Source organism: Typopeltis vanoorti, chromosome 12, assembly GCF_054136105.1.
Source record: "Typopeltis vanoorti isolate ZY-2024b chromosome 12, IOZ_Tvanoo_1.0, whole genome shotgun sequence".
Lineage (NCBI taxonomy): Eukaryota > Metazoa > Arthropoda > Arachnida > Uropygi > Thelyphonidae > Typopeltis > Typopeltis vanoorti.
The window spans coordinates 95528531-95540150 of NC_143560.1; the positions used below are offsets into that span (position 1 = coordinate 95528531).

At 34.9% G+C, this 11620-nt stretch overlaps 1 protein-coding gene across 1 annotated transcript in view; it reads left to right on the forward strand.

Moving 5' to 3' along the window:
* Positions 1-10999, forward strand: part of LOC150101024 (uncharacterized) — a 51084-nt gene extending 40085 nt beyond the window's left edge. The window contains exons 11-18 of the mRNA XM_090402150.1: positions 1262-1406; positions 1913-2089; positions 2199-2264; positions 2755-2832; positions 3664-3753; positions 5488-5550; positions 5682-5840; positions 10506-10999. Coding sequence (XP_090258276.1) covers positions 1262-1406; positions 1913-2089; positions 2199-2264; positions 2755-2832; positions 3664-3753; positions 5488-5550; positions 5682-5840; positions 10506-10802 — 1075 coding nt within the window. The 3' untranslated portion in view covers positions 10803-10999. The remainder of the gene's footprint in view (positions 1-1261; positions 1407-1912; positions 2090-2198; positions 2265-2754; positions 2833-3663; positions 3754-5487; positions 5551-5681; positions 5841-10505) is intronic.
* The last annotated feature ends 621 nt before the right edge of the window (positions 11000-11620 follow it).

Below are 11620 nucleotides of genomic sequence, written 5' to 3' on the forward strand. Positions count from 1 at the left end.
AAGTCTAATCTTTCTCCAAAGGATTCCCAAGCCTTCTGCTTTGCTGTCTTTACTGCCTCAGCAGCAGCTTTTTGTGCCTCAGCAGCAGCTTTTTGTGCCTCAGCATACCGCAAACGGATCTCAGGTATATATCAATAACATTGAGAAATCAACTTTGTGTATAGAGCTTACACAGCCAGTGCTTTCTGTCTAGCAGTTCACGCTAGTACTCAGGATTTGTTCTGACTGTTGAAAGAACATTGAAGAATATGGCAGATAAAAAAAAAGATTTGTTGAATATGAGAGAAGAGTTAGTGATTATGCGTATGTGTTTATAGAAATTCAAAATAATAATTTTGTTATTTTTTTCATTATTATACAAACGTCAAGTGATTTGTATTTTAGTCTTTGGCTGTTTGTGGATTTGTCCCCATTTCAAACGCAGTCCTTGTGTCAGAGAATACGTTCCAGAGATTAGGGAAGATTCCTGTTTGAAAGAGAGGAGGCTTTCAAACACGCTAATCTAATGAAAGTTAAATCCTCTAAGGCCTTTTTATTCCCCGAAGGGAAATACAAATAGGTGACAGATGACACTCGGCCCAAACTTCTTGGAAACCGATTGTCAGCGTCTTCACCATCGCGAGAACATTCCAATGAACGAATCCTAATTGGCATTACTGTGAAAATGGGATTTTTATGAATCTTGGGGTTAAAAATACAAATTTCCAGGAGGTAAAATTTAATTTCCTGCACCACTAATCGGCCAATTCCGGAATTCGCTGAAAAAAGGCTTAAAAAGTTCATTTATTAAGTGACTAGAATTCAACCTTAAAATTATTTTGTCAGTTGATTAAGTGCCATCGAAATTATACAAACACCATAATTTTATCCCAGTATGAAATGGAAATATAAACTTGCGAGTTGGTTAAGTTGATCCTCGATATCATCCGACGACAACAGGTGACTTATTATGGCTTCATGGGTTCTGTTTCTCATGTTTCGGTCAAATATTATTTAATTTCATCCCGATTAGCGTCTTCACTGTAAATTTCGGGTTAACTTTGAGATGATAAGTGGAAACTGCTGCCTTTGTTTATACTTAAAAAAAACTGAGCAAACACTATGAGTCTTTTGACGCTTTGCAAGTTTTTTAACAATAAACACAACCTCGAAACTTAAAATAAGTTTTCAGCTTAATTTTTATTTGGACTTTCTGTTTCGTTTATTGATACAAATTCCAGCCTAAAGTATTGGGATTGTAGAATTCTTCTGTATCTTGTAGAGGACAAGGAAGAGGACTGTGGGTGGGTGTTCTTATAGCTTTGCCATCTGGAGTTGGAGTAGCGCTTTCAGTACTTGGAGGGAATGCTGCATCGTTAGTCGGAGTTGCCATTTCTGCATCTTTGCTTCCTCCTGCAGTAAATGCCGTAAGTGTACTTTATTTTTTTTCTCAAGATTTTATTAATTCGAATTATATAAAAAAAAATGGAGCATGGAGTATGTGTACAGATATTATTATTTTCAATTAATAAGAAAACCAGAAATCAATTCTTTAGCTAATTAATTTTCACTAGAAAATCCATCTCTCTCTCTCTCTCTCTCTCTCAAAAAAAAAAAAAAAAAAAAAAAAAAATGTTGAAAAAGACGTCATCCATTTACTTTCGGACACACGAACAGTAACAAAAGTTAGTCGCCTATGAGCTATTCACAGAAGAAATCAAAATTTTAAATTTATGATTATTATTTAATTTTTAAGGGTCTTTTATGGGGAGTTGCTGCCATGAAAGCCATAAAAGCAAGAAAGGAATATCCTGTGGAGGTACATGAATTTTTTTTTTAATATTAAATAGACAATAAGTAATTACATTTGTGAATGTGAAGAACAGCACTGTCCTATCTCAACCCTTTTTTTTTTTTTTTTTTTCTTTTCTAGATAACGTTCGGAAACGTAAAAATGATGATGAAGCCTTCTTTGGCGCCTCCTGATCTATATAACATTGCATATTATAATGAGATGGATAAAGAATGTGCAATTCTAGGACTGGTTAGTCTAGTTTTGACGTTGGTAAACATTTTCTGCATCTTTTTGACAGCCCTTCTAGTTTTGAAGGTAAATTGCTTCTGATAAAACTCCTGCCAACTCTTACGATTTTTGCTGTCAATATTCAAGTAAATTTCAGCACATCTAGCTAAAATAATAAAAATGTTTCTACTTTTAGATAAAAGAGGTCGCTCCGCACACAAGAATGCCTAAAACTTCCCGTTTCTGGAAAGAAGATGTGAAGGTCATTATAAGATTTTTTTGACGTTTAATAATTATTGAAAAATAATGAACTCATTAAGCTCGAAGACTAACTGACATATTCTGCATACTGTTATTGATTTTAATAAATTCCGTGTTCATAAATACTAAAGTTAACAGTTATTAATTATCTGTGTCTAAGGGTAACTTGGAAGAAAAATAGGACTCGTTTTCTCTAATACGTGACCGTGAGCTGTGTGTTATGCTAATATCTGCTATTCTTTGATTTTTATATTTGCAGTTTTCTATAGAGTGAATTTCAAGAATATAAATTTCGTGCTTCATTTAAAAAATATACAATTTATAAAAAATGAATTACCTTTTTAAGAGAAAGTTCATGATTTCATTATATTTTCCATATTTGGAGATGGGTTTTTTTTAAAGGGGGGGGAGGGATAGAAATTAACAAAAACAACCCATATGTATAATTTATATTCGCAATTCTAATTGGTTTATCATTATTGTTATTGCAGATAGCTCGGGAATATAACAAAAATTTGCATCCAGGAGAATCTCGCGAGTTGGGACAGCAGTTCTTGGTGGAATGGGCGGTAAGTGTAAAGAAATGGTAGAATACATTTTCTTGAAAGTAAAAATGTTACTGTTATTGAAGCTTACAAGGTGATTCTAATACCAAAGACATTTCTTAAATGAGAATGATATCTGTAACCTTCACTCTTACTACCTCCCACCTTGTTTCAATGTCACGTGTGGTCACTCGTTTTGCATCCACTTCCACTTGTCACATCCCTACTAAAAAGTGCGAACCCTTAAATGCTTTGTTCACACTTTTCAGTAGGAATGTAACGAGTAGAAAGTGGTCACGTTATCTCTGTATTCAGTGATCATGTTTCTAATGGCAAGAATCCTAAGAAGCATGGCGGCATCATTGCACAGTGATTGTTGCTGCCTATCATATGCTCTCGATTTGTCGTTCTGGTTTCTGAACGAAATAATAAATAAGTAAAAATGATAAACGATATATTTTATATCACTCTGTCGTGATTTATCCTTTGGCATTTTATGCACTTTTTTTTTTTTTTTAAAGCGGTGCTCCTAAAGATCATTGCGTTTTCTTCCCAACAGGCCCGGAACTAAGAATACTAAAAAGAAATTCATTTTCATTTTCAACAGAAGAAGAGTAATGTGAATAGTACTTTAATATACAATACGAAGAATTTCTTATTTTTAGTACCGTCTAAAATCTGCGTAAGATTGGAGGAAGTATTTCTTTTTTTTTTTTTTTTTATCTGTAGTCAGTATTCGTGTTGAATTTTGTGAGCTGTTTACATTGACCTGGTAAACTCAAGAAATATATTTGTTTAGTTGTATATATTTTTGTTTATTATAAACAGTACTATTTATTTTTATTCATTAACCAGAATCTAACAGGAGTTGATCCAGGAGAGATATTGGCAAATACAGACCAAGCGAGATTAACTCAAAGCCAGACTTTACAAGATATTATTCAGGTTAGTTTGACTTTTATAACTCTCTTTCCAAAACATGCAACGTTTTCTGATGTTTATTGTTAAGATAGCGTTTTAAGTTAAGATAGCGTTTATGACTGATTTTTGACTTTCCAAACCAAGTACATGTAAAACATTTTGTGTACAGCTGAATTGTTTATACATACTTCATAACCAAGACTCTCATAACTACACAACTATACAGTTCTCAGAGATAGAGTCGAAAACGGTCCATTCCAGTTGATCTGGGATGATGAGTTGAATTTCTGCCACGGAACGAGGATAGAAATTCACATTATAAACTGGTTTATTATAAATCAATATCTACAAGGTGTAAATAACTTCCAATTTATTTATGCAGCGTGATAGAAAGTGTAGGCATGATCACTTACTCATGCAGTTTCACTGCAACTCCGAGAATGAAAAAATCTTTCAATTTTCTGGTTCTTTTCTTATAAGTTCGATGATATCTCAATCAAGGCATCGAAGTTTAAAGTAAACAAACTAAAAAAAAAAAACATCCGAAGAACAAAATAATTCTAAAATGAGTGAATAGAATTGGTGTATTTTGTAGCGGGTAAGATGTTGCGGCGAATTTGAAATGTTATACGATAAACGTCCGCGCGGTTAGTCTAGTGGCTTTGCGCTTCGTAACCATATGTATGTGGAAAGAGTGTCCTGGGATAGATTCCCGTCGACGACGTAAGAGGCTTAAGGATTTTCCTCAGCCATAGCCAAGTTAGCAGGTTTTGGGCGTGGACAGCAGGGTTTTTTCCGCCAGTTTATCTGTGGTTTTTCATCCCGCAAGCAGCCAAACCGGACCCGTGAACACACAGGCTACAGTCATAAATACGGCAAGGAAGGCAACGGAAAACCACCTTGCGTCACTATCTCCCTAGTAATCAGCTGCAACCCTCTCAAGAGAGGAAGCCAAGGATCAGATCAGATACGATAAGCATCATACATCCGATGTCATCATTATGGAGCTAGATACTTTTAATATCATGTTGATAAAAATTCTCAGTTACTGCTGTGCTATAAAGTCAGTTTATCTTTCTTTTATGTGGAGCAAATTGCGCAGTTATAGCTTGTATAACTGCGTAACAGCTCACTGAGTAAAGCATCCAGTATTAGCAAATGAGAAGAAGAATATGACTCAGTATAAATTCTAAAAGTTACTCTTTTATTGCGTAAGCATGGGACAGCCACAAGTATAATTTAGCCTTTAAATTTGTTAGGAGTTCGTTTATTGTAAACTGTCACTGTTTCGCAGAATAGCAAAATACAAAAATGAAACATCACTGTGTTTGTGAGAGTTGACTAGAGCTAGACTAGTCACATAATCCGATATTTTATTTTAGCTTCAAGCACGTTTTGGCAATTATAAAGCTCAGTTATATGAAGGTGCCTTGTGGATAAAGTATCTCTGGGTCAGGTAACAACTGTGTTCGACATCAATACATACACTGTAACAGATACTCATGGTAACCCATAGCCATGCTGATGTTTACACTATTCATGACCTCAGGAATTTGGCATTACAGTTAAATTGAAATGAAAGATGTTTCTAATCTGATTCTCACGATAAGTTATCGTAAACATACACTTATGATTCATGGAAACACTCTTGAAATGTCCTTTAACTTTTGTTATGCACAAATAAGTCTTGTTTCTTTTGTAATGCTCAGAAAGGCAACAGAAACGCCATTCATTGCTATCACACAATGTTTCTTGCAGGATGCAGAGTCGGATGAAGTGTATCAGTGTGTTCTGGATTCCCTGCCTCGTCCTTCGTCAGTGGTAAGCTTCACTCGAAGTTCGTAAAGATAGGACAATATAGTTTATGCTGTTTAATGCACTTAAATTTGAGCTCAATTAATACTTGTCTGAGTATGATTCGGTGGCGGTTTAGCGAATTTTTCCATTTCCAGGAGGTGTCTCATCGATTGAGTTGCATACATTGGAATAACAACAACAATCAGCAGCAAACAAGTTCCTTAAGACACTCACAAATATCTACTACTAGTTGTAAAGAAAAGGAATCCAGCAAAAGAAGATCTAACCTGCTTAGCTGGATACCCAGTTCGATGGTAAGATAAGTTAATGGTTTCCATTAAGAACAATCCTTCTCCTTTTAATGTTATTTCTTTGTGTTATTTTATTGCTTGTTGGCGTAGCAGTTCACTTATCCGCTTTCCAATCAGCAAGTGCGAGTTTGTTTCCCTGAAGTAGCTTGAAAATGTTCCATGTTTGGGCTCTAGAGTAGGAGTTACGGATTATGTAAAAAATAAATAAAAACATTTTTAAAAAATAAAGTTAAAAATACTAAAAATATCCATAGTATTATTACTTTAGATTTACAACTTTTTTTCGTATGTAAAAGTCACATAAAAATGATCTCACAGGTAAACGTCATGCGTGATGATTCCCTAATTAAAGCCCACTGAGTTAACCAAATGATTCGGAGTTGTTCGTTCATCATAACGTACTTTAAGGTTGATTTTTGCTTTTTCAGGCATCCATATATAAGTGAACGGCTATCACATTTTGATTGTATCTCTGAAGTAGATTTAGCGTCCAATCCTACACGAACTAGGAATCTAAACGAACGTGTAGCTTTAACGAACTATGAATGACTTTAGAAAGATTGGGTTTGTAAATTGTTATGAGTGAACTAGCGAACGAAACTTCTTAACCAAAAGTTTTCTCTCCTAGGATTTTGTTTCTAACTTTCTAACTTGTCGCCAGGGAAATAGCTGTAATCTATCGCTTCCATGTCTGCGCGAAAAAAAAAAAATTGTGTTTTAATTATTTTTACCCCTTTGATGTGTCGGATAGGGGATGCATTAATGTAGCCAGCAGTTGAAGTATTTTCAGTCACCTTAATATGTGTTTTCATCTACTGGCGAAGTTGCGAACAAAATATCGAATGAACAAATTTTAGATTTCTATTAATGTTCAGTATTGAAATACATTAAAAATGAGTGTACATCATAAATACAGTAAACTCACAATTATCTAAGTTTTTTTTTTTCTGATTGGAGCACGTAACTCATACCTGGTCAATATGAGCTGTAGGTGAGGCCAATTCAGTTCTAACTAACTTTTTTTTTTTTTTTTGAAGATCGATGGCCAGTAACGATACACAAGCACCTTAAATCATATTCATTTTTCATTCGATATCATTTTGATGTCCCATCCGTGAGAAGTGGGCATCTTACCACACCGTATCATACAGTGGGTAGGATAACTGCTAGATAATCTTAGGGACCAAATGGAGATGTTTCAAGTCATTTTAAACATCCAAGCAGTAACCACGCTAGTAGTCTCACGCCTGGTGATAATAATCGTCTACCACCTAAAAATGGACGGTATTTTTTATTTTAAAAATGCATTGAATTTGCCAAAATTACAGAGAAAGAAGAGAGTACAAAAACTTAATCTAATAAACTAAAGATATGGAATGGTGTTCCATAATTTTGATAACAATTTAGGTGAATGATTGCCATTTCTGGGTGTAAAAAAAGTGCACGAAAAAAAAAACCTTATTTATTTGCACTAAAGATCAAACAAAGTCTGAAAGAAAATGGTAGAAAAGTGTTCCACTAGTTGGTGACTACAACCAGCCTCTTATTATCTTTCTTCTACATATCACGGAAATAAGAGACGCTAAAAATCTACTTAATTAAACTTTTATTTTATTTAAACTAAAAGTTGGAACTGTCATATTATCAGCATGATATTTCTTCGCATCATTAAGACTAGTATCTTTTAAATCTCATATTCAGTTATCAAAAGTACAGTATATAAGCATGTACAAACAGAATGACGTTTTAGGACTATGTTAAGCAGTATGTTAGCAGTCTTATACAGGACGTTTGAAAATAATCCGCAGCTTAATTTTCAATCTCATTTCGTTTAGATGAATACAGTTGCCATTTCAAGCGTCTCCGTACCTCACTCAGTTTCAACGAAGCCCTTTTGGTTGGAAAGACAGGTTCTAATTTATTCTTGACTCGAGGATCTTTATCTGGTCTCTTTCGACTAAATTGAATTAGTTGGTCTCATATGGAGGAAAAATGGCTTTCTTCCTAGAAACTAGGGTTTTTCACTCCTTAAAACAGGTAAACCTGCACCGTGAACATCCTTAAATATCCTTAGAGGGGATGCAACAGGGGAATGTCAAGCCGGCTGCATTAAAATGCCTAAAACTCCTGATTAGGAGACTCAATCCGTCTAAGGACGGACGAGAACTGGATAGATGGATGGATGAATCTTATATTCATCAAGAAGAACAGACGTATATACATGCATCTGTCTTCCTTGAAATGATATGCTGGTCGCTAGATGTAGTTAACAATTCTAATGATAAAGAGTTCACAGTATTTTTAACGCCGTCACAATATTTTTAAATGTCTGATATTTCATAGCAATGGAAACTCTCTTCATCTTTAACCAGCCAGGCAGCATGCTGTATGGATGAAATATATCGATTAATTTATGCATAATATCCACGTTATTTCACTAGTATGCAAAAGTTATTTCAATGGACACTTCACATCCTTGTGATTATTGGCATACAAACACGTCAAGGCCGGTAAGGTGATTAATTCCGATGTGGTTAATCAGCATATTTAGAAGTAATTTGGAAATATCTTGTCCTTGTAAGGAAAGAATGTTAACGGCCATTTCGAGGCTGTGGTCGTGATCGTTAATGAAGATGATCCAAAATATTTTTGTATCACCAAATATTTTTATTTTTGATCTCCATATGAACAGCAAGAAATATGCAGAAATCAAGGAAGACAATAAACAGATATCAAGATACATACACATGGACGATGCGTCAAGGCATTTGTAAATATTTTGTATTATATTAATGGGCCAATCATATTATCGAAGATAAATAGTTTCGACCATAATAAGAAACTTTTATTAGATAAAATTTGAAGAAAGTTTTGCGGTTTAATTTGTTTTCATCCCATTCCAGAGAAACGATTGCTATGAGAAACTAGAGGAAGAGCTAAATGATCTTGATGCCAGAAGGTCGACGAGGTTTCCGCAACTCAGAAGACTGCTAAAGCTCTTTCCTAAAGTTTCCCGTTAAGTACGTTGACCAAGCGTAACAAAAACTGGTGAGTATTTTGTGGAATAATGCACTGCTCACCAAGCACCAATCAAATTCTGGAATTTGCCGCATGCACCATTTAAAGATTGCACAGATTTCTAGAAAAACAAAATGTGGATTTATTAAATTATACTCCAAGAGGCTGTTGAAGCCAGAAAAAAAATCGAACAACTCGTGAATTTCCTGCACGTCCTTAACGATATATAATTGCATGCATTACAACCCTTTCTTCCTGTAAAGAATTAAAATAGTTCACTTTCGATATTTTCTAGGAATACGAGTTACGTTGTTAGGATACTACAAATACTGTTGTTGTTGTTGTATGCTAGTCAGCCACACTTTCGGCCACTTATTCTGTTTCTGAAGATGAATGTTTGAGAGAGAGAGAGAATAAAACATGTATTGACCCATACCATCATTCGAAGAATAAATTATTTGTTCTGATCGTCACCAGCCATCCTGGTAATTTCATCAATAGTATTGGTATAGGATTGGGCATTCTATTATCTTATATTAAGTATCAAAATCTAACAAAAGGGCCACATTTCAAACACTTTTCTGCATTTTGACTTCTGTCATAGCATCTTTATTCTGTTTATTCTAATATATATTCGTGTCTAATACACGATACAGTTACCCTCGAAAGAAGGATAAAATCATCGATATTGTTTCTTTATGTGAATGCAACATACAATGTTTGTGCACGAAGCCATAATTTTTTTCAAAAGTTTCGGTGGCGTATGGAAGAATTAATGGTAATCTTCCTATGCGAGAAACGAATCCGTCTAACGCTTGAAAAGTGAGCTCGAGGCGTCACAGTTCTTAATGTCACTGCTCTGCGCCGGCTAACCCTGGAGTTAGCTGTCGCACAGCCTTTAGATGAACGTTCAGAACAGTAAAGTCGGGTTCATGAAGTCTGCCTCTCCCTCTTGATCAATATTAGCCATAAGTTTTTTTTCTTTTTTTTTGATATTTAGTTTCATCCATGAATGATTGTAAAATAAGAATATTAACACCGTGGAGGGTGGCCCAGAATTAGGTAATCCAGGAACCCTGTCCTAGGACAAGGTTTCTGGATCATGTTGGATCTTGAAAAAAAATATCGCCTTTGGTCTAGAGACCAAACGTCATATTTTTTGAAGCTACTTCAGGCACAAATCACATATCTGCTGTGGTATAGATATTTGTAAATGTCCGGAATTAGCTGGAAGAAAATGGCTAGAAAAATGTTCCAATGGTCGCTGACTGGTGATTATGTGCGATATGATTCCGAATTTTTTGTGAAAAGAAGAAAAACATATTTAATGAGATTATTGTTACCACTACTAATGGTATGACCAATAATGTCGCTGGTGTTAGCAATAAGAAATTAAATCCGGAGTGCTAACATTGTTTTTGCGAAAATCAGCCTGATCAATTTATTATTACCAAGTTTGATTGCTTAGAAATACTCGAATTATAACTTAAGTAACAACCATAGCAAATCGGTGCTTCTTCCTTATAACAAACGCTAAATTCTGTTAGCATAGGAGAAATTAAAAGAACATATTTTAAATTGCAATATATATCTTCATTCCTGTTAATTAGCAGAATAATTTTGGGCGACTAATTTGCTTTTCATTTGCAGCCAGTCCAACCACCACAGCAAACTGATCCAGAACTGGAAGGAATACAAATGAGACAGCGCACGCCTTCTACTGGACAAGTTCGTGTTAGCGACATTTTGAGGGAGTCTTTGCAAGCAGGCGAAGGCAATCCGTTTTCGTTGTGGCCACGTGATCCAATAGGTTCTAGTCCATCCTCTCTTAGGATACAGTCGAGGTCTTCACTTCGTCCGTTGTCGCTAATGGTTGCACAACAACAGCCAGTCATAAGATCCCGATTTGTACCAAATGTTAACATTATCAGGGAAACAAACTGTTAATTTGCGTCTAAAGTGACTTGTATATGAAATGAATGTTATGTAATATATATATATAACTTATTACTTTTAGCTTCTGATTTTTTGTATTGAATTCAATTCTTGGAACCACAGAAGATTCTGGTAAGCGAATTTGCCGTTTGTCACCACTATAGAAAAATTCAATTCACGAACGTTGTTGTCTAAAATCATTATTTGCATGTACATAATTTCTAGCTAAATTCAACTTTTATTGATGTTTCGAGTTCTGAAATTCAAATGGGTTTAATTGTTATTTATATTAAACAAATTAATAAAATAAAGATGTTTTTATCCAGATCATCTATATAGGTCTCTTTGAATAATTCTACCTTTTTGAAATCCAAGAAAGGACCAATTTCTTGATCACCTCCTAATTTCGGCTTTTTTCCCTTCATTTTTTCTATAGAGTTATAAAAATAAAGTAGACATAGCAAAAATGACTTCGCTACAAGAGTTAAAAGACAAAATTCTGGCTGAAGTTGGTCAAAAAAAAATAGAGTAGGCGAGTGCGAAAGGTGAGTACAAGTCGGTTGTACGAGTGTGTGTGTATGATTGGAAAAGATCCTTCGTTGTGCTTTCCTTTCATGGTAAAATCCTCATGCATGAATGATGAGTTACTGGATTGTTTTTCCTATCGCGTCTGATTTCGCAACAGCGATATTAATAACTTGAAATAACGAGCACCGTTTTCCACGCCTGTTCTTAAACATCTCTACTTTTACCCACATAAACGATGATAGACAATATCTAGTAATTCATAGTAGTCCTCTGTACTATTATGGCAGGGCATCGAACCCAAA